General features: G+C 34.5%; 1 protein-coding gene across 1 annotated transcript in view; it reads right to left on the bottom strand.

Annotated features, from left to right (window-relative positions):
* The window catches only part of fgd (faciogenital dysplasia), a 102,041-nt gene that overhangs the window by 14,464 nt on the left and 64,162 nt on the right, over positions 1-23,415 (bottom strand). The window contains exons 5-12 of the mRNA XM_059333935.1: positions 17,646-17,735; positions 10,606-10,742; positions 8,520-8,676; positions 7,876-8,014; positions 3,508-3,566; positions 2,237-2,383; positions 2,043-2,135; positions 952-1,031 (exon numbers count right to left, since the gene is read on the bottom strand). Of these exons, the coding sequence (XP_059189918.1) occupies positions 952-1,031; positions 2,043-2,135; positions 2,237-2,383; positions 3,508-3,566; positions 7,876-8,014; positions 8,520-8,676; positions 10,606-10,742; positions 17,646-17,735 (902 nt within the window). The remainder of the gene's footprint in view (positions 1-951; positions 1,032-2,042; positions 2,136-2,236; positions 2,384-3,507; positions 3,567-7,875; positions 8,015-8,519; positions 8,677-10,605; positions 10,743-17,645; positions 17,736-23,415) is intronic.

The raw sequence follows: 23,415 nt of genomic DNA, 5'->3' as shown, positions 1-23,415 counted from the left end.
TAGGTACATGCAGATTTGTAAAAAAAAAAAAAAAAAAAAAAAGACAGATGAGTTACTTTATATCAAGAGACACACATGGCCTGGGAACGCCACTACCATGAAAAGTTAAATTATGAAATAAAAGTCACATTATAGAATACAATTTCACATTAAATTTAAATGTCACAATTCTTATTTTTTATTATTTCTATAATGAAATAAATATTAACACTGTGTTAATAAAAAAATTATGGAAAAACGATATTATTATTATTATTATTAATAATAATAATAATAATAATAATAATTACAAAATAATAATAATTCAGTTGCAATAATTCTTTACATTATTTCACAATGAATAAAGTTTACTTAAAATTTATTTTTTCTAATTAATACTAATTTAATATTGAATACTTTGGGGGTATTTGCATGTGAATTAACTACATTTTCTTATTATTATTTACATTTTCTTATTATTATATTATTTGTATTTTATGGTTTTAGTTGTTGAAAAAAGTGTCACAATTTTTTTAAATTGTATTGGGATGTATGGTCTGTTTCTTCCATTTTTTAACAGACTTTTGAAATAAAATGTATATAATGAAATAAATATTAACACTGTATTAATAAAAATTATGTAATAATAATAATAACAAAAAATAATTCAGTTGCAATAATTCTTTACATTATTTCACAATTAATATAGTTTACTTATAATTTCTTATTTCTAATTAATACTAATTTAATATTGGATACTTTGTTTTTTTCATAAACATTTTATTATTCATTTATTTATTTATTATTTTGTTATTATATCATTTGTATTTTATGGTTTGAATTGGTCTTATTTAAAGATAGTGTAAAATCTGTACTAGCTGCCTTCCAATTTATTATTTTAACATCAGTATCGTCCTAGAATTTTTAAATCGGAATGTAATTTTTTTTGGCATTTGATTAAAATGTCTCCACCTCGCTTGCAGCTCCAGTGAACGTTGCTTGCCGATGATGGCAAACGTGTGAGGAAGGTTCTGCTTCACATTCTCCTGCACCTGAGGTCAAGAAACAGAGGAAATTGGATTTGCAGCCACCAGAACAAATAAAAGGCGAGAGGAGAAAACAAAAGCAACATGGTCTCACAGAAATCCGTGGAATAGCCACGGATTCGCTCAAATTTCCGTGAAACTGACACGGATTTGGCTACAATGCAAGTTAATGACAGTCATATCCCGTGGCTATTCCAACATACAAAGTGATTATGTACATTCACTGAGTGAAGATTTAGAAAATAAAACATATATTTCTCGCTAGAAATGTGATCAAAATCCATTTTTATGCAGAAACTAAGTCAAAATATTGTTTTTTTTCCACTAAAAATGGACACAAACCAATAGGAAGTTCCAAAAAAGTGCTGGATCCTTCATTCTCATAATACAACGTGCGGCGTTGTTTCCCCCCAAAAAAGACACCAAATGACTAAAAAAAGACACAAAATTACCAAACAAGACACAGAATGACCAGAAAAGACACAAAAATAAAAATAAAAGACACAAAATTACCAAAAAAGACACAAAATGACTAAACAATCCCAAAAAATGATCAAAAAAGGCACAGAATGACCAGAAGACACAAAATTGACACGGACACAGATTTCGCTACAATGCAAGTTATGTTGGCTATTCCAACATACAAAGTGATTATGTACATTCACTGAGTGAATATTTAGAAAATAAAACATATATTTCTCGCTAGAAATGTGATCAAAATCCATTTTTATGCAGAAACTAAGTCAAAATATGAATTTTTTCACTAAAAATGAGAGAACTGTCCGCCATGTTTTTTGTTCTGACCGCCGGGACCTTGAAAGTCACGTGACTTGGAACAAACCAATAGGAACAAATATCCATGGAATAGCCACGGGATATGACTGTTATTAACTTGCATTGTAGCGAAATCCGTGTCAGTTTCACGGAAATTTGAGTGATTCCGTGGCTATTCCATGGATTCCTGTGAGACCATGTTCAACAAAAGACATGTAACAGAGTGAGAAAGCAGAGCCGCACCTCCATGCCAGCGATGTCAATCCTCTCTCTGACGCTGAACTTCTGTCCCATCAGTCTGAGTTTAGGCACGCAGTATAGCACCATGTTGTTGAACTAGATAAGAGACAGAAGCAATGAATGAGCTGCAAAGATAACAAGGCTTACAGATACAAAGATCCTCCAGGCTGATAGTTCTATAATTGAACACTTCTCACCAAGTAGAGGTATCGGTCTTGTGCTGTTCCATTTTTGGCTGACATCTTCTTGATATGGCCTTCTTTGATGAGCTCGTTGGCCGGGTTTACTATGTCCTCCTCTCCTCCGAGCCTCTCGTAAACCTCCAGCAGCTTGTTCATCTTCTCCTAAAAACAACAGGAGGAGAAGAAGAGACAAGAAGACATTTGAGAGTGTGAAGACAGATGTAAGCCAAATAACTCCACCAGAGGGAGTTTAAAAATGTTGTTATCAGCTAAGCCTCTTATTCATTCATTCATTCATTGGCTTTTCCAGCAAGGCAGGAAAGCAGGTGTTATATTTCTCTATTGATTCTTAAACACATTTGTCTGCTTGAGTTGTTTCGAGGATGTGAGAAATACGAGAAAAATGGCCAGACAGAGGAAGAGGCGAGGAGGATGAGTGTTAAAAAGTCACTCAGGCTTCTGCAGGCTGCGAAACTCGAGGCAGGAAACAGCAACTTCCTGTCTGTACTAATTCGACTCGACTCCTTCAGACGAACATATTTGCAATGTTGCTGACTGTCAGAAGAGCATCAGCAACTCCTTGATTGAGTAACAAGTTAGCTGGCTTTTATAAAGCTCATGATGATGAAGAAAAAGAAAAAGAAAGAAACAGAGAGCAAAGTGTAGCGCAAGGTTATAATAGTTTTGGATTTTTCATCAGTTTTAGTTTTAATTTCGTTGTGAATTTTTGTTTTCAAATTCAGTTAGTTTTAGTTAGGTTTTAGAGTGAGTTTTCTAGTTTTAGTTTAGTTTTTATTTTTTTTTAAATGCTTAGTTTTAGTTTAGTTTTTATTAGTTTTAGTGTTAGTTTTAGTTTTTTTGTAATGGGCTATGTGTTGGTGCCAGATTCAAAGAGGTCATAATAAATGTTTCCTTTATTTCCTTTGGTTTATCATCTCAGCCCCAATAAGGTTATTAACTGTTTTGTATTTTGGTTCTAGTGTAAACATCCCAGTCTCAGTAAACATATTCACCATGTGTTGCATGTTCAAATAGAAACACTGAATTATGAATGAAAAAAGTTGACAAAAACGAAAACTAAGGACATTTCCACTATAATTTTAGTTAGTTTTAGTTAGTTTTGAAACCACACAATACAGTTTCAGTTAGTTATCGTTTTTTTAAAAACTCTAGTTTTTATTTTTTATTTCAGTTAACGAAAATGTTTTTTCAATTCTAGTTTTCGTTATTTCGTTAGTTTTCGTTAACTATAATAACCTTGGTGTAGCGTTGAGTCAAAGTCTTACCATTTTCCTGATTGCTGCATTGGAATGGTTCGCTGCAGTAGAGATTAGCTCCAGCGCCTCTGCAACAAACATTCACAGAAACAAATGTTAGCATTTAAACCAATGATCATGTTTTAGTCAAACTGATTCAAACTGTAGCTATGAATCAATGTATCTCTCTTTTTCACACATAAATAATGTTCACGGATAATTAAAAAGATGCTACACTAGTTATATTATGCACATTTCAAAAGGTCAAAGGCTTATCATAGAATGTCCTACACTGTAAAAAATGTCTGTAGATTTTACGGTGAAAAACTGCTAAACCATGACAGTAAAAGATCGTGAAATTATAAATTAGTTAATTCAGTTTCAGTAACAATGAAACACCGTAAAAGTATATATCAGCCCAAAAAGTATTTTTTTAAATTAAAACAAAGACAAAACATTACTCCACTGTATAATACACTGGTACCGTGTTTGCAACAAATATATACTGTAATATATATACAAGCATCACTGTAATTTTTGCATTTATGTTTGTAAAAATAATTTTTCTCACTGTTAAATGTAAAACACCATATCTCTAGCAAAAAATATACTGATATTTAATAGTAATATCTTTATATTTAATTTATGCAGCATTTATAAAGTATTTTCTTGTCAATCATATGGCAGAACAGCGTTTCTTTTGATGGAAAAAATAGTAAAAATGGAATAAAATGGAAATTTTAAACGTGAAATCAACAGTGTTAATATCATTTTACCGTAATGTTACAAAAAGTTGCACCATATTTATTACGGTAAAGTTCTGGCAACCACAGCTGCCGGTTTTTTACCGTGAAAACAACAGTTTCTTTTTTACAGTGTAACATTATAAACCCTCTGCATGCATTAGGTGGCTTTTAGCCAGCAGAGAGCCCTGTGAGCACCTGAGTCAGCCATCTTAATCATGGCCTACATAAACAGAAGAGACACACAGCCGGAGGAAATGAGGCCAAAACAACTGTGATGAAGTGCTTTTCACTGGAGAGGACGAGAGAAAACCCCTCCACAGACTCCAGACAACACCGTGGTGAGCTTAATGCTCAGGTAAATGGAAACATGGATGTGGGAGGACATCAGATCACATAAAATAGATTTTTTTTTTAAGAGTTGCGCACTGATGTGAAGTATTTGTAGATGAAACTACTAACTAACAACTGTGTAACCAGAATATAATCCTGCCATCACCTCCATGATAGATTAAACCAGGGGTGTCAAACTCAAATACACAATGGGCCAAAATGTAAAACTTGAATAAAATCGCGGGCCAACATTGAACAAATAAACCTTTTAATATATACCAAACATGTTTTGCTTTAACATTAAATATGGAACCAGCAACGCTTATAAACATACAATATATAACTAAATAGTGCAGACATGCAAAATCAAATTTCAAATAAAAAACACATCAATGTCATTAATTTATTAAATAAAAATCAAATAAAAATCGTATGCCTCTTTTCTATTTGCATCCTTCTGATTTAAATATCAAAATAAAGTTTTTCAACAGGTTAATACATTTAAAAATAAAATAACAATAATAAATCTAGTATTAGCTGTAAATGCGGCGTATAATACCGGCTGGTCAGCTTTTATAGTACAATAATAATATAATAATTTGATATTGGCTCGCGGGCCAAATGAAATTACACTGCGGGCCAAATTTGGCCCGTGGGCCAGAGTTTGACACCCCTGGATTAAATGATCCTGTTAACCTAATGAAGCTAAGTTATTCCTCTTAAACCTTAAAGAAGAACACCTCATTTTATTCACATCACACTGATTCTTGCTTATCTTAATAATGATGCTTTTTTATTATTATTACTAGCAAAACAAATATCCTGTGCATAAAGCATGAATCTGTTCGTTTGTGATAAAAGAGCCAAGACTCTGAGGGATATTTTGTTTGTTTGTTGCACTTTTAAAGAAAGGCAGTTTCTGGAATCAAATCAAATCTCTATCTCTATCTTAACTGGAACATGAGACATATTCAATTTTGCTGTACTTTTTCATAGGTACGTAATGAAACAATGTGATAACATGCATCATGAAGAGTCATGACACAAAGTGGCCAAATATACAGAGACTATTATTATGTCAGGGCTCTGGGGAACATCAGATTCCCTAACAACAAGAGTGCTCTTTAGCAAGATGAGCCTCTTGAATTTGCACACAAAATGCTGCCAAAAACCTTTATTTACAGTAGAATTGCCAAAGCACCCTCCGTAGTTCTGAAAAAAGGGACGAGGGAGAAGAATTACAAAATCAAATAAAGTAAAATAAAAATAATGATTTGCAAGGAAATAATATCAACACATGGCCTCTGTGTCTGGCCAAATGTGGTTTGTGATGGATTCCCCCTTGACAATTCCTTCAAATTACCAGAGGTCCCTGTACAATACTAGTCCAGGGCAAATAGGGCTTAAATATCATCAACAGGCTCCTTAACAAGGTTTGTGCAAAAGCGGAGCAGCAAGGGGGGAAATCCTCACACTGAAGATAGATATGATCACATACTACAAGGTGAATTGAATTATCAACTCCTCATGACTTTGGGAGTAGTTTTGTATTTCGCAATTTATAGCCAAACATCAGAGCACTTATTTTCCTCAAGACCCACCACTCTATACACCTTTATATAAAGTAAATAAATAAATAAATAAAGCGATATAACTTAGCCTGGGTATACCCAGACTGCCTTGCGAGCTCGAATTTAATTTCGAACTGCGAAAGGGTCTGGAAACCAGGAAGGATTCTTAGCCCTGTTTTAGGGATCCAATCACAGAGCGGGGAGGGACGGCAAGACGATGACGCGTACTACTCGGCACTTGGAAGCTTGTAGTTTTCTTACGGATCCAACATGGCTGCTGCAGACGCGAAACTCTCTTTAGCTGTGGATGGTGTTTTAAATAGTTTAGAGCCAAAGTTGAAAGGCGAAAGGTCTCTCGGCAGCTCCGCTGAGCTCACCGGCGTATGGGAGCGGGGCTATTAGCGTCACTAGCGGCTATTAGCGTCGCTAGCGGCTAATAGCCTCGCTACCGCGGACAGTGGAGCCCCCAGAGACCCTCAGCAGCTTGTTTATTGCCCATAAAATCAGTGGATGTGTGGCTGAATGACATGAGGGGGAATAAAGCGTGAAAATAAATAATCTTGCAGAAAGCGAGAACTGGAGAAGCAAAGCAGCAGCAACACTCTCTCACAGACACACACACAACAAACATCCATCTCTGTTGCTCTACTACGTCATCTGGTATAACTGATCTGATTGGCTAAGAGCTACCTACAGACGCTTTGATAGACATTCTAAGCGCCCAATAAACGGCTCTGGAGGATCGTAAACCACACCTCCTCTACGGAGAAATACATTGCTCGTTGCCAGACTAGCCCTCATTTGAGAATAGTCTGGTGTTAGCCAGGCTAAATATAACTCAGGGTGAACATAAATGCTCCTTTGTGCATTATTAAAGTGAGATGACATGTCAGAGCTTCACCTGTGCTGTCTGGAATGTGAATCTGCATCACTCCACCTCTCTCCAGGTCGTTTCATTCACCTTTTTGTGTTCATGCCACCTCTAATTATTTCATCACTTTATGCCGAATGGCTGCACTCCAGTCCAACCAAGTTCATTTCCTCTATATCATAATGAGGACACTGTCGCCTAGAGATTCCTTCAACTGCTTTGAGTTTAATATAGATCAGCTGTTCTCAACCTTGGGGTCGGGACCCCAATTGGGGTCGCGAGATGATTTCTGGGGGTCGCCAAATCATTTTGGAAGTCAGCTCTGTCTCCACTGTGTTAAAGTGTTCATGTGTTTTAGTCTTTTTGGTCACTTAATGATTTTTTGGGTCATTTTGTGTCTTTTTTGGTCATTTCGTTTCCTTTTTTTGGTATTTTTGTGTCTTTTTTGTGTTATTTTGTTTCTTTTTTGGGTCATTTTGTGTCTTTTTTTGGTCATTTTGTGTCTTTTGTGGTCATTTTGTGTCTTTTGTGGTCATTTTGTGTCTTTTTTGGTCATTTTGATTACTTTTTTTAATCATTTTGTTTCTTTTTTTGGGTGATCTGAACTGTGCGTGTGAGATTGTGTTCAGTGAGTGGGGGTCGCGGACAACATGCATGTTAAATTGGGGGTCGCGACTCAAAAAGGTTGAGAACTACTGATATAGATAATGAATTATCTAGGCCTACTTGTTGAACAAGATTCATCCTCCATGTGTTGATGTATTCTTTGTGTAAAAAAAGCTACTAAAAAGGTGGAATAGAGGTAAAACAGGGTGACAAAAAGAGAGAATACTGCAGCAGTGTGTGTGTTACAGTAGAAACAGAGGGTCAAATGTCTCACTCTCTGCATCTTTTCGGTCCAGAGTGTCCTCAGGCAGCTTCTTCAGGTAGTCTTTGAGCAGCAGCTCGTAGCGAGGAATCCTCTGGACCGGCTCCAGCATATGGTGCTGCAACGTCAGGTTCCCACACACATCCTGTTTCTGTTGGTTTCAACACAAAACACAGATTAGAACTCATCAATAAGGAAAAAACAAGCTATTTTGTGAAGTGGTATGAGCATACATCCACTGTGATCCTGCTAATCAAGTAGTAACACCATTTTAGAGATATTCTGTTGCAAGTAAAAGTCCTGCATTTTTTTTTTTTTACAATATTAGCATCAAAATATACTTAAAATACCAAGAGTACAAGTGCTTATTATACAGAATAGTCAGAATAATGTATATTATATTATCAGTGACAGATGCATGTTGCAGCTAGTAAAGGTGGGGCTCATTTTAATATATATGTATTTGTTTATGTAAAGGTGTATTGTTCAATCATAGAACACAAAAACATTCACGTCACAGTGTAGAAATACTGCAGTACTGCAAGTAAAATTGCAGCATTCAAAATTGCATTTAAAAAAAATAAATAATGCTAACTGTGAAATTTCAACAGCAGATGTCTGATTTGGAGACAACAATGACAAACACAGATGCCTACCTGTATATTCTGGACAACGCTCTTGAACTGTGAAGACCGCTGTGTCCAGGTGTTGACCAGGTCCATGGCTCGGTCAAAGTTCTTCACATATTCACCGTACATCTTCATGAACGGAGCCAGTTTCTGGAGGATGTCTCCAATACGAGGGTTGGAGTCCCTAAACACACAGATTAATCCAAGGGTTGATTCAAAATCTAACAGTAGCTGCTACTTTCTTCCAAAAAGTCACAACTTCATACTATTTTATACAGGACTAAGGGTCTAGAAGTTTTAGAAGCATAAAATAGAAGTACCCAAGCACATACAAGTATGTCACATTTCTATTTAATCCTTTATCGGGCAAAGAACTATATTTGGTAACTTCAGGTAATATTTAGAGAAAAAGTTGCAAATTTACTAGATTAAAGTAGCAAATCTGCGCGAAAAAGTCGCAGATTTACGAGAAAAAACTTTTCTCTCCCAGATTCACCACTTTAAATCTCATAAATTTGCAAAAAAAAATTCTCGTAGATTTGCCACTTTAATCTCGTAAATTTTTTTCTCAAAATATTATTTTTAAATTTAAATTTGGAATTTGCAAGTTAATCCAAGGGTTGATTCAAAATCTAACAGTAGCTGCTACTTTCTTCCGAAAAGTCACAACTTCATACTATTTTATACAGGACTAAGGGTCTAGAAGTTTCCTTTATCGGGCAAAGAACTATATTTGGTAACTTCAGGTAATATTTCGAGAAAAAGTTGCAAATTTACTAGATTAAAGTGGCAAATCTACAAGAAAAAAAGTTGCAGATTTAAGAGATTTAAAGTGGCAAATCTGCGCGAAAAAAGTCGCAGATTTACGAGAAAAAACTCCCAGATTCACCATTTTAAATCTCATAAATCTGCAAAAAAAATTCTCGTAGATTTGCCACTTTAATCTCGTAAACTTTTTTCTCAAAATATTATTTTCGCATGTTTTTTTACACATTCTGGCAGTATGTAATATCCTCCAATATTCTCTAGGGTTGAAATTTGGAATTTGCAAGTTAATCCAAGGGTTGATTCAAAATCTTACAGTAGCTGCTACTTTCTTCCAAAAAGTCACAGCTTCATACTATTTTATACATAAGGTCTATAAGTTTTAGAAGCATAAAATAAAAGTACCCAAGTACATACAAGTATGTCACATTTCTATTTAATCCTTTATTGGGCAAAGAACTATATTTGGTAACTTCAGGTAATATTTCGAGAAAAAAGTTGCAAATTTACTAGATTAAAGTGGCAAATCTGTGCGAAAAAAGTCGCAGATTTACGAGAAAAAACTTTTTTCTCCTATGTTCACCACTTTAAATCTCATAAATCTGCTAAAAAAAATTCTCGTAGATTTGCCACTTTAATCTCATAAACTTTTTTCTCAAAATATTATTTTTCTCATGTTTTTTTTACACATTCTGGCAGTATGTAATATCCTCTGATATTCTCTAGGGTTGAAATTTGGAATTTGCAAGTATTTCAATGAGTGCCCTATTAAGAGAACTTGACAGGAAGCACTGATATCATTCTTCAGAAGTAAGAAACAAATGAAGACTCAGACAGTAATCTCAAAATCATTTTTGGGGAATTCCACATGTCAATCCTTCTTATGAACCTTCTTCTTCCTGAGATGCACTTTTCTGACTGGCTGTGTGAGTGTGTGTTCCACTTTTTAAGCTTTTCTGCGTGAGCCAATACATTTTAATGAGTTCCAGAAAAAAAATGTGAAAGGAACCACTATGTGACAGGTGATTTCCCTAAACACAGCCCTCTAGAGGAGTCATTATCCACCAAGGGTGGCTGATGTTGGCACAATAACACACACTGGGGGTAAATTTCCTGCTGACTGTAAAAAAAAAAAAAAAAGAAGGCAGAAAATGAGTTCTCTCTGCAGCTCTGACACACAACCTTGTAACCCGACACCACTGAAAACCTGATAATAATGGCCTCCACTGCCGCCCAGCTGTCTTTTTTTTTTTTTTTTACAGCCAACACCAACTGTCGAACTGACCACAACCAGAGCCAGGCCATCTTTGCGATGACATCACTCTGATGCTGGGTGTTTGTGTCTCACCATTCTCCAGTAATGCGTGTCTTGAGCTCAGGCAGCAGGAATTTGTCATGGAAGCAGTAGATGGAGGAGATGTTGGAGAAGATGCCTGTAATCACGTCCTGAGGGATCCCAGCCTCTGTGAGCTTAGTGCAAAATACCTGCAGGGAAAAAACAACAACATATGTATACAAACACGCGTGCAACTGTGTCCAAAAACACCCAAATCTGGCTCCTATTCATGGAGCAGGCATGTAAACAGAGACGGAGAAGTTTCCATGTTGTTGTTTAGCCACATAAACATAATCATTTCTTCCAGATTTAGCTTCTTAAGTGCGGGCATCAGCTTAAACTTTAGTGCTTAGGTGCCGTTTTCAGACACTCCTATAAACTATAAAATATAAACTTGATGGACTCTTACTTTTAGTTTAGTTTTCAGTTATAACTACACTTCCTATTTGTAGTTGACATATCCAGTAATGCAGTGCACCATGGCTGCAACTTTGATTCAATTGTTTTGTCGATAAAATGTCATAAAAATAAATGAAAATTGGCCTAGTAGCAAAACCTGTAGGTGGTTTTAATCCATTTTTGTGTGGTTAAGATATACCTATTATACTTAAGACGAGAAAGAAGAAGAGAGAGAAGAGAAATAGAGAGGAATGAAGACAAAAGTGACCTTTGACATTAAAATGTCGTATTATATTATGGGGTTTTTACGATTAAATGCACATTTGTGAAAATGTTAGCAAAGACTGAGCATTATGAACTCCAATAAAATTGATTTTGTAGCAATTTAAACAGTTAAAGTAGAGCATGACAGATATATTGGTTGACAGATATTATCGACAGATATTGGTCTATCATAGGCATATCGGGATGTATATGTTGTCCGATATGTGCCATTATGAAAACTTTTTTTCACAATATATTATGCAGAAAACATTGCCTGTCATGATTTAGAAATTGTTTTAGCTATTAATGTATTTATTATTTTTCTATAGTCAAAAATTGACTGAAACTGAACGGTAATGATGTTTATTTAGCAATTAATTTATTCCTATTTATTCTTTATTTTATCAGTAATCATTTATATAATTGGCTGACAATGTAATGCATTGTTTCTATAATGTATTATAATGTTAAATATTATTTAATAAAGTTTTATGTTTAAGAAAGTAGCTCTCTCAGTACATTTGCAGACAGGTGAAAAAACAGGGCACAATCTAAATAGAAAAAAATATATATATATATTCTATTCTCATTGCAGCTCAAAAATGACTATACTGGCCACCATATCGGTTATCTATAAATTTCCCCTGTAAAATCAGTATCGGTCTCAAGAGTCCCATATCCATCAGGCTCTAGTTTCAAGCACTTTTAACAAAAATCCCAGCACATGGATCTGGAAATCTCCTCTGCTGCTCCAGTTATGTCCCATGAGTCCCACACCTTTATGAAAGTGCCCAACTAAATTACTGGAGGAAACATTTAAACGATCAACTAATTATCAGAATTGTTAGTGATAAATGTTTATGTCAGGATAAAATCTAATCTTGCAGTTGCAGTCTTATAGATACAGCTATGAAATCAAATATAATACTATCCTATCATACTCCTGCTACACTGTAAAAAAGCCAACTTGTATTTTTTGGCCTAAAACAGTGATTTAATTTGGTAAAACTTGGAAATATAAATTACTGACAATTAGCGCAATAATGTAAGTTAGCACAACAAAGGAAGCCAGTTGTCTGCTCAAAAACAAGTTGGTGAGTTGTTGTTACTTATATCTTTAAGTTGGGGTTCACAACAAGGGACAATAGTTCTGATAACTCTTATTTCTTTGTTGGGAAATGCGGGAAATCAGTGAAATTTGGTCATTAGCGAAAGCTAGCGGCTAACTGATGCTAGCAGCTAGCTGATGCTAGCAGCTAGCTGATACTAGCGACTAGCTGATGCTAGCGGCTAGCTGATGCTAGCGGCTAACTGATGCTAGCGGCGCTGCTTGTTACAGCTACAAGAGTAGCCATTAGCGTATCAATGCTAACTCAAAATTGTGGCTACAACATTAGCTGACATGTTTCATGTTTCACCGTAAAAATTACAGTGGGTGGGTTTTCTACTGTAAATTTAAATGTAAATATCAGCAAAAACTGTAATTTAGACTGAGTAGTCCCTTTATTTAAAGGTAATTGTGTCCTTGAGACAATATGGTATTTCTCCATTCATTTTACATGCTTTTTAAAAATATTTTTACAGTAAAACTGTGTGTTTTTCAAAAGTTTTGTTCTATTCTGTGATTTAAATGAAAAGTGAATCTGAATTAAAAGTGTATATTATGGTGATATGCAATTTTTTTTATTTTAGGCCGTATTTCTCATGCAATTTGACAGCATTTTACTGTAATTTCTACAAACACTTTTTATAGTGTAGTTAGTGCACATGCTCAGTTTTGTGGTGACAAAGCTGTATTTATACTGCACATGTATAAATATAAAACACACACACGCACACGCAAAAATTGTGGCTACAACATTAGCTGACATTTCATCGCGGCGTTACAATCGTGCCAGAGAAATTCAGAGTTGAGCAAACTCAAAAACAAAACTTAAAATATTAAGTTTAATTGTCCAACTTTTAAAATTTTATTGAAGTTTGTTGCCTTGAAATTTTGAGTTCACCCAACGTTTCTTTTTTTGCAGTGTAGGCCTATATATTGTTTCAGGCTTCACTTCCATCACCTCTTGCTTCACAGCAGAGGATTGACACTCTTGTTTCCATGGAAACAAGTGTGGTGCAAAAGGTGCTGTGACAAAAACAGGAAGTTAACTGTGAGGCTTGTCTGCCCTCAGCAGCACACACACCATATCTGCACTGTGATAGGGCGACTGTGCACGTCTGTACCACATGAACCGAACAAAGAGGAACAAGACTCAACCACTGCGAGTAAATTCTCATCACAAACATGAGTGAACAAAAATACAGGCTGAAAAAACTACACAATGACCCTTTTTAACAAAGCTGACAAAGGAGCTCAAAGAGCAGAGTGCAGGATCAGATCAGGGCTTTAAACTAATGGAGGTGGGAATTAGGGGATCATTTAAACTTATTCTAAAAAGAGTCTATTTCCTGATATTTTATATGCAAATACATGACAAATAGATGAATCAAGATAATAAGCTAGTTAGTCAGTGTCAGGTTAGTTTAAACTAACTTAAGTTCAAACTTTAGTTTCTCCCTTATGCAAAATATTTCCCTAAACTGAGGAGTTCCTCTCTTCTTACAGAAAGTTTAAGGTTTTCACAGTCATTACTGTCATAATAACACATGTGCACTTCAGTTCCATTGTCTGAGCTCCATTCACTTCATCATTATCCTTTAACTGTACATGACATTGCATTATTTTCTGTGGTATGTCTAACTTCTCCAAAATGAAAAACTTAAAGAATACTTGAAGAACAACAAAGTCAAATAGGACAGGAGATATGAATTTTCTCCACAAAGAACAGTGAAAGCCAAAGCAAATTAAACCTAGTTATAGTATAAAGTAGATGCACAAGCAAGGAGTCAAAAAACTGGTGGAGTTAAAAAAAGTAGCTGGTGCAAACATTAATATTACAGTGTTGACATTAACTATAATAGCTGTTTACCCACTTGCATTGCAAGACGAGGACTGCCATTAACCCATTGACGCCTAAAACTTCCTGTAAAACCTCTGGGCGATTTTAAAAACAGCCCCTAAAACCTGAAGTTTTTCTGGAAATTCAACAGAAGAGTCCACGCTTCTACTAAATAATAGATTTTTCAGCCTCTGTAGCAGATAGAAATGAAATTCAAAAAGTATTTGAGAGCTTATACAAATCAAGGTTATTATAGTTAACGAAAACCAACGAAAATTTATTATGATCTATTTGAATCTCGCACCCAACACATAGCCAATTACAAAAAACTAACACTAAAACTAATAAAAACTAAACTAAAACTAAGCATTTTCAAAAAATAAAAACTAAACCAAAACTAGAAAACTCACTCTAAAAACTAACTAAAACTAACTGAATTTGAAAACAAAAATCCACAACAAAATTAAAACTAAAACTAATGAAAAATCCAAAACTATTATAACCTTGGTACAAATATTACAAAACGACGTATCCGCTTTCCAGGCTTCAATGGGTTAAAAGAGCATAAATTCAGCCACTCTTATGTTGCATGAATTATTTCACTTTAAAGAGTATGAGTCCCTTAAAGTCCTCAGAGGAAAAATGGTTACAAAGAACCTTCCAGCAACACATAAAGGAATATTTAAGCAGCTATGGGCAAACACTTAGAGATCAAGTGATTTCTTTTCCAACACCCCAATGAAATCCTTATGGTAGTTTTATGCATCCTTAGATGAAAATGTAAGGGCAGCATTAGCCTCAGGGGTTTATGCAACCTGGTACTGAACCTTGAGGAAGTTTAACTCAACGCACTGAAGACTCTGCATAACAAGGAGGCTGCACAGAGGAGATTATTTGTCTTGAATGGCTGTCACCACAATTTGAGCTCACATCCCTTGTCAAAATAACGGGATGAGGCACCGCTTAAAACTTTCCTATAATGTCTTTGTATAGTTTATAGTATTTTTGATCATGCATGGTGCAGGATTCTCCATTAACCCTATAAAGCCTGAACCATGAAATAATTGCCAGAAAATTCAATTTTTGTAAAAACTGAGTGCTTATTAACCTGATGACGAATTTTAAGAAATAAATAAATTGCATATATGAATTCTAATTTGTATCATATTTGATACATCAGGTCTTTTTGTGCATTTTGTTGCTCACAGTTTGTTTTTCTCGAACTAACAAAAACATATAAAACCTAACATTTTTAACCTATTAAGACTTTAACTTTTCCTTTTTCCTCAACCATGCAAAATACATATTTTTTCCATATAACACAACATCATACATCTGCTGATATGAAGTTTTTTAATGCAGCAATGACTGATCCATTCGTGGAACCTGCATATCATTTTTGCTACATCTGGTATTTTTGTGCAATTTGTTGCTCAGTTTGTTTATCTTCAACACATGTATACATCAGGTTTTTGATGATGTAGAGGTCTCAAAAATTACTGTATCTAATATGATACACTTGGCTTTATAGGGTTAATGAAATCGAAACAGCTAAATCTTTGCAGCATCACGGAGTCCAGACTGTTGTTTTTTTTAAAGTGCAAAGAGCTTTCTAATTATAAACCCAGTTAAGAGTCCGGAAACACATCTTTAATCCACAGGATTTACATACAAGTAGTGAACGAGGGCACTGTGAGGACGTGACACACAAACACAACAATTTGTGCAGCTTTATATACCCCCATGCACTGTAAAAAATAATCTGTTAAATTTACGGTAAAATACCGGCAGCTGTGGTTGCCAGAATTTCACCGTAAAAATTACAGTGAGTGGGTTTTCTACTGTAAATTTAAATGTAAATATGAGCAAAAACTGTAATTTAGACTGAGTAGTCCCTTTATTTAAAGGTAATTGTGTCCTTGAGACAATATGGTATTTCTCCATTCATTTTACATGCTTTTTAAAAATATTTTTAAAGTAAAACTGTGTGTTTTTCAAAAGTTTTGTTCTATTCTGTGATTTACAGTAATTAAAAGTGTCTATTATGGTGATATGCAATTTTTTTTTATTTTAGGCCGTATTTCTCATGCAATTTGACAGCATTTTACTGTAATTTCTACAAACAGTTTTTATAGTGTACACTGTAAAAATGTTTGTAGAAATTACAGTAAAACACAAAAATTATATCAGAAATAGGGCGTGAAATTAAAAATGTAATATCACCGTAGTAGACACTTTTAATTACCGTAAATCAAAGAATAGCACAAAACTTTTACTTTTTTCTGTCATAAACTTTAGAAAACACAGTTTTGCTGTAAAAAATATCAGATTTTTCATTTAAAATGAATGGAGAAATACCATAACGTCACAAGGACATAACTACCCTAAAAATAATAGCAGACCAAAGGACCTAACAAAGGACCTAAAATGACCAAAACAGTCACAAAACGACCAAAAAAAGAGACAGAAAACGACCAAAAGAGACACAAAACCATCAAAAAAGACAAAAAATGACCAAAAGAGACACAAAACTATCTAAAAAGACACAAAATGACAAAAAAAGACAGAAAACGACCAAAAGAGACACAAAACCATCAAAAAAGACACAAAATGACCAAAAGAGACACAAAACTATCTAAAAAGACACAAAATGACAAAAAAAAGACAGAAAACGACCAAAAGAGACATGAAATTATCAAAAAAAAGACACAAAATGACCAAAACAATACGTAAAATTATCAAATGAGACACAAAATTACGAAAAAGAGACACAATAGGGATAAAATGGCAAGTGATTTTTCAGTCTAAATGACAGATTTTGCTGATATTTACATTTAAATTTACAGTAGAAAACCCACTCACTGTATTCTTTACGGTAAAGTTCTGGCAACCACAGCTGCCGGTATTTTACCGTAAATTAAACAGAATATTTTTTACAGTGTAGTTAGTGCACATGCTCAGTTTTGTGGTGACAAAGCTGTATTTATACTGCACATGTATACATATAAAACACACGCACACACACACACAATGACTTTCTCACATGATGGTGCTTACGCTCCTCTGAGTAATCCCGTCAACAGAGGAAGGGGTTGTTGTCCAGTTTTAATCCAGCTCAGCCCTGATCTCAATCACTAAGAACACTGGCACACTTAGGAGATTGAAATTTGGACCAAAGGCATCCAAAACACACTGTCACTCTCACCAACAGGCATTCAATGGGATGCAGTGGTGCACTTCTTTGAGTTTTTTATTTGCTTAATGGTTACTGTGTCTTTCATCTGTCTGTTGTGTTCTTAATGTCTGTATGCTGTGTGTTTTGTGCTGAGACATCTCACTCGACTGCACACCAAATCTACCTCTTGGTATAAATAAAGTATCAAATCAAATCAAATCAAATCAAACAGGCCAACAGGAAAAGGAGACGGAGAGGCCCGGCGTTACCTGATCGAGGAGGTTGAGTCGTTTGACGTAGGCCTCTTCAGTGTGGAGAAGCTCTTTGGCGATGTTCAGGAGCTTCTGAGTCTCTGAGCACTGAGAAACAGACAAAAGGCACAAAAGGTTACGTCTGAGGCATGAAAACAAAGACAATAACAACATGTGACAGTTTGATAAAACTTGGGGTCCGTTTTCCTGAGTAGCCACCCTGATTGTCTACTAGTTGTGAGTTTTTCTTGTGTGATTTTGTAGCATGCTGGGAATGTTTTTAATTTATCTCTGCTTAACCCTATAAAGCAGGGGTCTCAAACTCAAATAGCCTGGGGGCCGCAAAGACACCAAATGACGAAAAAATACATAGAATTACCAAAAAAGACACAAAATAATTTAAAAAAGACACAAAATGACCCCAAAAAAGACACAAAATGACCAAAAAACCCCACATAATTAGAAAAAAAAGACACAAAATGATTTGAAAAAGACACAAAATGACCAAAGAAAGACACAGAATTACAAAAAAAAGACACAAAATTATTAAAAAAGACACAAATACCAAAAAAAGAGACACAAAATTACCAAAATAAGTAATTAAAGGGACCTTCCACATTAAACTTTCATATCAAGGTGGGGGCCACAAAATATCGTCTTGAGGGCCGCAATTGGCCCGCGGGCCGCGAGTTTGAGACCCATGCTTTAAAGCCTGAACCACTAAATAATTGCCAGAAAATTCTTCTTTTTTTAAACTGTGTGAGTGTTTCTTGAACCTGCTGACAGGTAATTTAAAAAAAAAAATCTAAAAACAATAGGGATATATGATTCTAATTTGTATCATATTTGATACATCAGTTCTTTTTGTGCAATTTGTTGCTCAGTTTGTTTTTCTTGAACTAACAAAAACATATAAAACCCAACATTTTTAACCTTTTAAGGCTTTACTTTCTTACATTTTCCTCAAACATGCAAAATATTTTTTTCCATATAACACAACATCATACATCTGCTGATATGAAGTTTTCACGCAGCAATGACTGATCCACCAGTGGAACCTGCATATACATTTTTGCTATATCTTGTATTTTTGTGCAATTTGTTGCTCTTTTTTTTTTCTTCAACACATGTATACATCAGGTTTTTCAGGAAAAAAATATCACACTGATGATGTTTAGGTCTCAAAAACTTGTGTATCAAATATGATACACTTGGCTTTATAGGGTTAAGTGAACATATTATTAGACTTTTATTTAGCAGTGGGTGACCTATTTGTGTTTTTGTTTTGTTCTGTGTATTTGTTGTTCGCTTCCATTTTTATTTATTTAATTAATTATTTATTTTATTTTATTATTTTATATTTTATGTATTATTTTTATTATTTTACTTGTTACACTTGACACTGTTTTGACTCTCGTAATGTCCTCTCTTGATTTTGTTATGTCACTGAAAAATCAATAAACAAATGTTTAAAAAAAATAAAAAAAAATAACATGTGACAAGACTCTCCATCATATTACTAAAGAAACCTTCAGAGGGGCTACACGCCAATATTATAAAAGCATCAGAAGGCACTAATAGAAGGTGTATGTGACTAAATTCAAGACTCTCTCTGACTTGTTTTTGTTTATCATGTCAAACAAGCTCCACATCACCATTTATATTCCAACCTGGTCTCACAGAAATCCGTGGAATAGCCACGGAATCGCTCAAATTTCCGTGAAACTGACACGGATTTGGCTACAATGCAAGTTAAAGACAGTTAATAAGTTTTCCTATTGGTTTGTTCCAAGTCACGTGACTTTCAAGGTCCCAGCAGTCAGAACAAAAAACATGGCGGACAGTTCTCTCATTTTTAGTGAAAAATCAATATTCTGACTTTGTTTCTGCATAAAAATGGATTTTGATCACATTTCTAGCGAGAAATATATGTTTTATTTTCTAAATCTTCACTCAGTGAATGTACATAATCATTGACCTTTATTATATTTATTGTGTTGTTTAAAATTAAATAATCTCACTTGTTTAGCCAAAGTAAGTTTTAAGGAGGAACAACAACTATATAGGTTTTTTAAACTGAATTGGAAAAAAAAAAGCAAAATGTAAAAGTGATCGTGGCTTGTTTAGGGCAGATTTTTGATCACTACTAATACATTTTGTTCAGCTGTTACTATATGCTGTGCTCCATTTGAGGCTGTTGTCCCAAATCCATTTATGGCAGTATTTGAAGAAAGCATCAGTTCATATTTACTTTGTTGTTTGCTCAACAATTAATCCTCATTAGTTGGAAGGCAGCCTGCACTTCCTGCTTCATACAAAGGATTAACCAGGTCACTGTGTGACTGAGCTTCACTTTAAATCTCTTACATAATATGAAACATCTTAACCTCTGTCTATTCTGACTGCCAACAACTTTTTCTTTCAATTTCTTTTTCAAATTTCATCATACTATTATCATTTTGTTCGTTTTTTTGTTGGCTTTTTAAAGTTAGATGTATTTACAGACTGAATCCTTTTCAGCATATTCCTACACAAAATGACTAAACAAGACACAAAATGACCAAAAAAGACACATACTGACCAAAAAGACACAAAATGACCAAAAAAAGACACAAAATGACCAAAAAAAGACACAAAATGACCAAAAAAGACACAAAATTACTAAAAAAGGAAACATAATGACCAAAAAAGACACAAAATTACTAAAAAAGGAAACATAATGACCAAAAAGACACAAATTGACCACCAAATGATCAAAAAAGACACAAAATGACCAAAAATAGGAAACAAAATGACCAAAAAAAGACACAAATTGACCACCAAATGATCAAAAACTACACAAAATCACCAAAAAAGACACAAAATCACCAAAAAAAGACACAAAATTCCTACACTTTTTGATACTGCAATATATTGCACTTATTTTGTCAATTACACTCAGTACAGTACACTCTAAACATGGGGAGTGATCAATTTGGCTACGGCAATATATATCTATAATTCTATTTATCATAATTATATAAGAAAACAATCAGCCAACACGAGCTTGACGCGTGTTTCTCTTTGTATAAACATCAGTCATGATAGATTTTTTATGAAATTCTATAAAATGGACATTGTTTCCTGAAGATGCCAGTTATTTATAGTAGTTCTATAGTAGTCAGTGTTAGTTGTTTTTTTCCATGAGATTTCTTTACAATAAAGAAAAATATGAAATACTTATTGTGTCTTATTGTGTCATGCTTATATCTGAGGCGTCAGTCAGCAGCATCTGAAGCATTTTACTGTAAACTGACATTCACAAAGCTCTATTCTAGTCAGCGGTTCACTTCAGCTGTGGTAACGTATGAAACCGGTATGAAATGCTATTAGCTGAGGTGGTAAAAATGAACATCCGTCTCTTTCTCTCAGTATTATCTGATGAAGCTAAGAGGACATGAAAAATGTATGATCAAACATTAGAAATGATATTTGCTGATTAAAATGATCCCAATGACACAGAGGTCACTTCAGGTCATGAAACATTTCGACTATTGCGTCAAAATGGGTTTCACCACTTCTGTCTGCAGGGGAGGGTGACTTTCACCACAGATTATTCATTCTAGGAAAATTCCCTCTCTACCTTTAAAAAAGTCCTGAAGCTCTTCAGAGAGCATCTTCTCTCCTAGACCAGTAGTTCTCAACCTTTTTGAGTCGCGACCCCCAATTTAACATGCATGTTGTCCGCGACCCCCGCTCACTGAACACAATCTCACACGCACAGTTCAGATCACCCAAAAAAGAAACAAAATGACCAAAAAAAGAAAACAAAATGACCAAAAAAGACACAAAATGACCAAAAAAAGAAATCAAAATGACCAAAAAAAGACACAAAATGACCAAAAAGACACAAAATGACCAAAAAAAGACACAAAATTACTAAAAAAGGAAACATAATGACCAAAAAGACACAAAATGACCAAAAAAAGACACAAATTGACCACCAAATGATCAAAAAAGACACAAAATGACCAAAAAAAGAAAACAAAATGACCAAAAAAAGACACAAATTGACCACCAAATGATCAAAAAAGACACAAAATCACCAAAAAAGACACAAAATCACCAAAAAAAGACACAAAATCACCAAAAAAAGACACAAAATTACCAAAAAAAAGACACAAAATTACCAAAAAAGACACATATTGACCAAAAAGACACAAAATGACCAAAAAAAAGACACAAAATGACCAAAAAAAGACACAAAATTACTAAAAAAGGAAACATAATGACCAAAACTACACAAAATGACCAAAAAAAGACAAATTGCCCACCAAATGATCAAAAAAGACACAAAATGACCAAAAAAAGGAAACAAAATGACCAAAAAAAGACACAAATTGACCACCAAATGATCAAAAAAGACACAAAATCACCAAAAAAGACACAAAATCACCAAAAAAGACACAAAATCAGCAAAAAAAGACACAAAATCACCAAAAAAAGACACAAAATTACCAAAAAAGACACAAATTGACCAAAAAGACTAAAACACATTAACACTTTAACACAGTGGAGACAGAGCTGACTTCCAAAATGATTTGGCGACCCCCAGAAATCATCTTGCGACCCCAATTGGGGTCCCGACCCCAAGGTTGAGAACCACTGTCCTATACCACATGATAATTCTACTCCTCAAAGAATTGTCACTAGCACTAATAGCTCTTATTGCACTATACCTTGATTGTTTGCTTTTACTCTTCCTGTAAGCCGCTTTGCTAAATGACTAAATGTAAATGTGAATCTCGTGTTATCAGCTTTTATTTTGCCAACTCAAAATGTTCACTGTTTGCAAAATAAGTTATCTTAACCTCATGCATACGCACACCACTGACAACCCACTTCCTCTGTGACAAACCTCTCATTATACAGCCATCAACATGACAGCTGTAGTTCACACACACACACACACACACACACACACACACACACACACAAACACACACACACACGAAACAACACACCCTTCCTCTGCACAGCAGTGTTGGGTTCAGGAAACACTGGAGAGCGGAGATACCTTTCCCCAAAAGACTGTGGGTGTGGGCGCTCAGCAGAGGACGCCTGTTTGTGTGACATTCGTGTGAGCTTTGGGTGTGTTTAACAGCAGAAAGGCGAAAAAAATTATTTTCATGCACTATTTGGTCTATTTGCATCTGTAGATTTCTCCAAAATGCACCAAAAGTTAGCATTAGATAGTGCCTCTTCAGCATTTTGTAAAATATAGAAAAAATTGTAATGCAAATAAATTATTTTCTCACTGCAAGTAATCAACCAGGGAAGTTTCATGGTGAGATCAATTAATTACACATTTGTATCATATTCACCTGCAGTGCAAAATGTTTTAAAAGGTCATTTTCATAATTAATTTTCTCATTTTTTATTTTTTTCATACTTTGAGCCAGAAATATCTACTTTAGCAGCACTTACGAGCATTATAAAGAAACTTTCAGGTTTAATTCCCATCTATATTCAGATTTTTTTTGCAGAGCGGTTTGTTTATATATCAGATATAGCCTAATTTATATAACAATTTATTCACCAAAAGATGGTGAAAATGTAGTTTATGGGCTATCTGCTTTCACACTAGTGGAAAGAAAATATCCAAAATACACATTTAGGTGTTTATTTTACTACACTTTGTCTATTTGCATCTTCTAAACTCACTGAAAGTTAGCATTAGATAGTGCCTCTTCTGCATTTTGTAAAATATAGAAAAAATTTTAATGCAAATAAATTATTTTCTTACTGC

This window comes from Centropristis striata, chromosome 5 (genome assembly GCF_030273125.1).
Source record: "Centropristis striata isolate RG_2023a ecotype Rhode Island chromosome 5, C.striata_1.0, whole genome shotgun sequence".
NCBI lineage: Eukaryota > Metazoa > Chordata > Actinopteri > Perciformes > Serranidae > Centropristis > Centropristis striata.
Note: the sequence above shows the minus strand (reverse complement) of the source record. Positions and strands in the feature narration are given on the sequence as shown.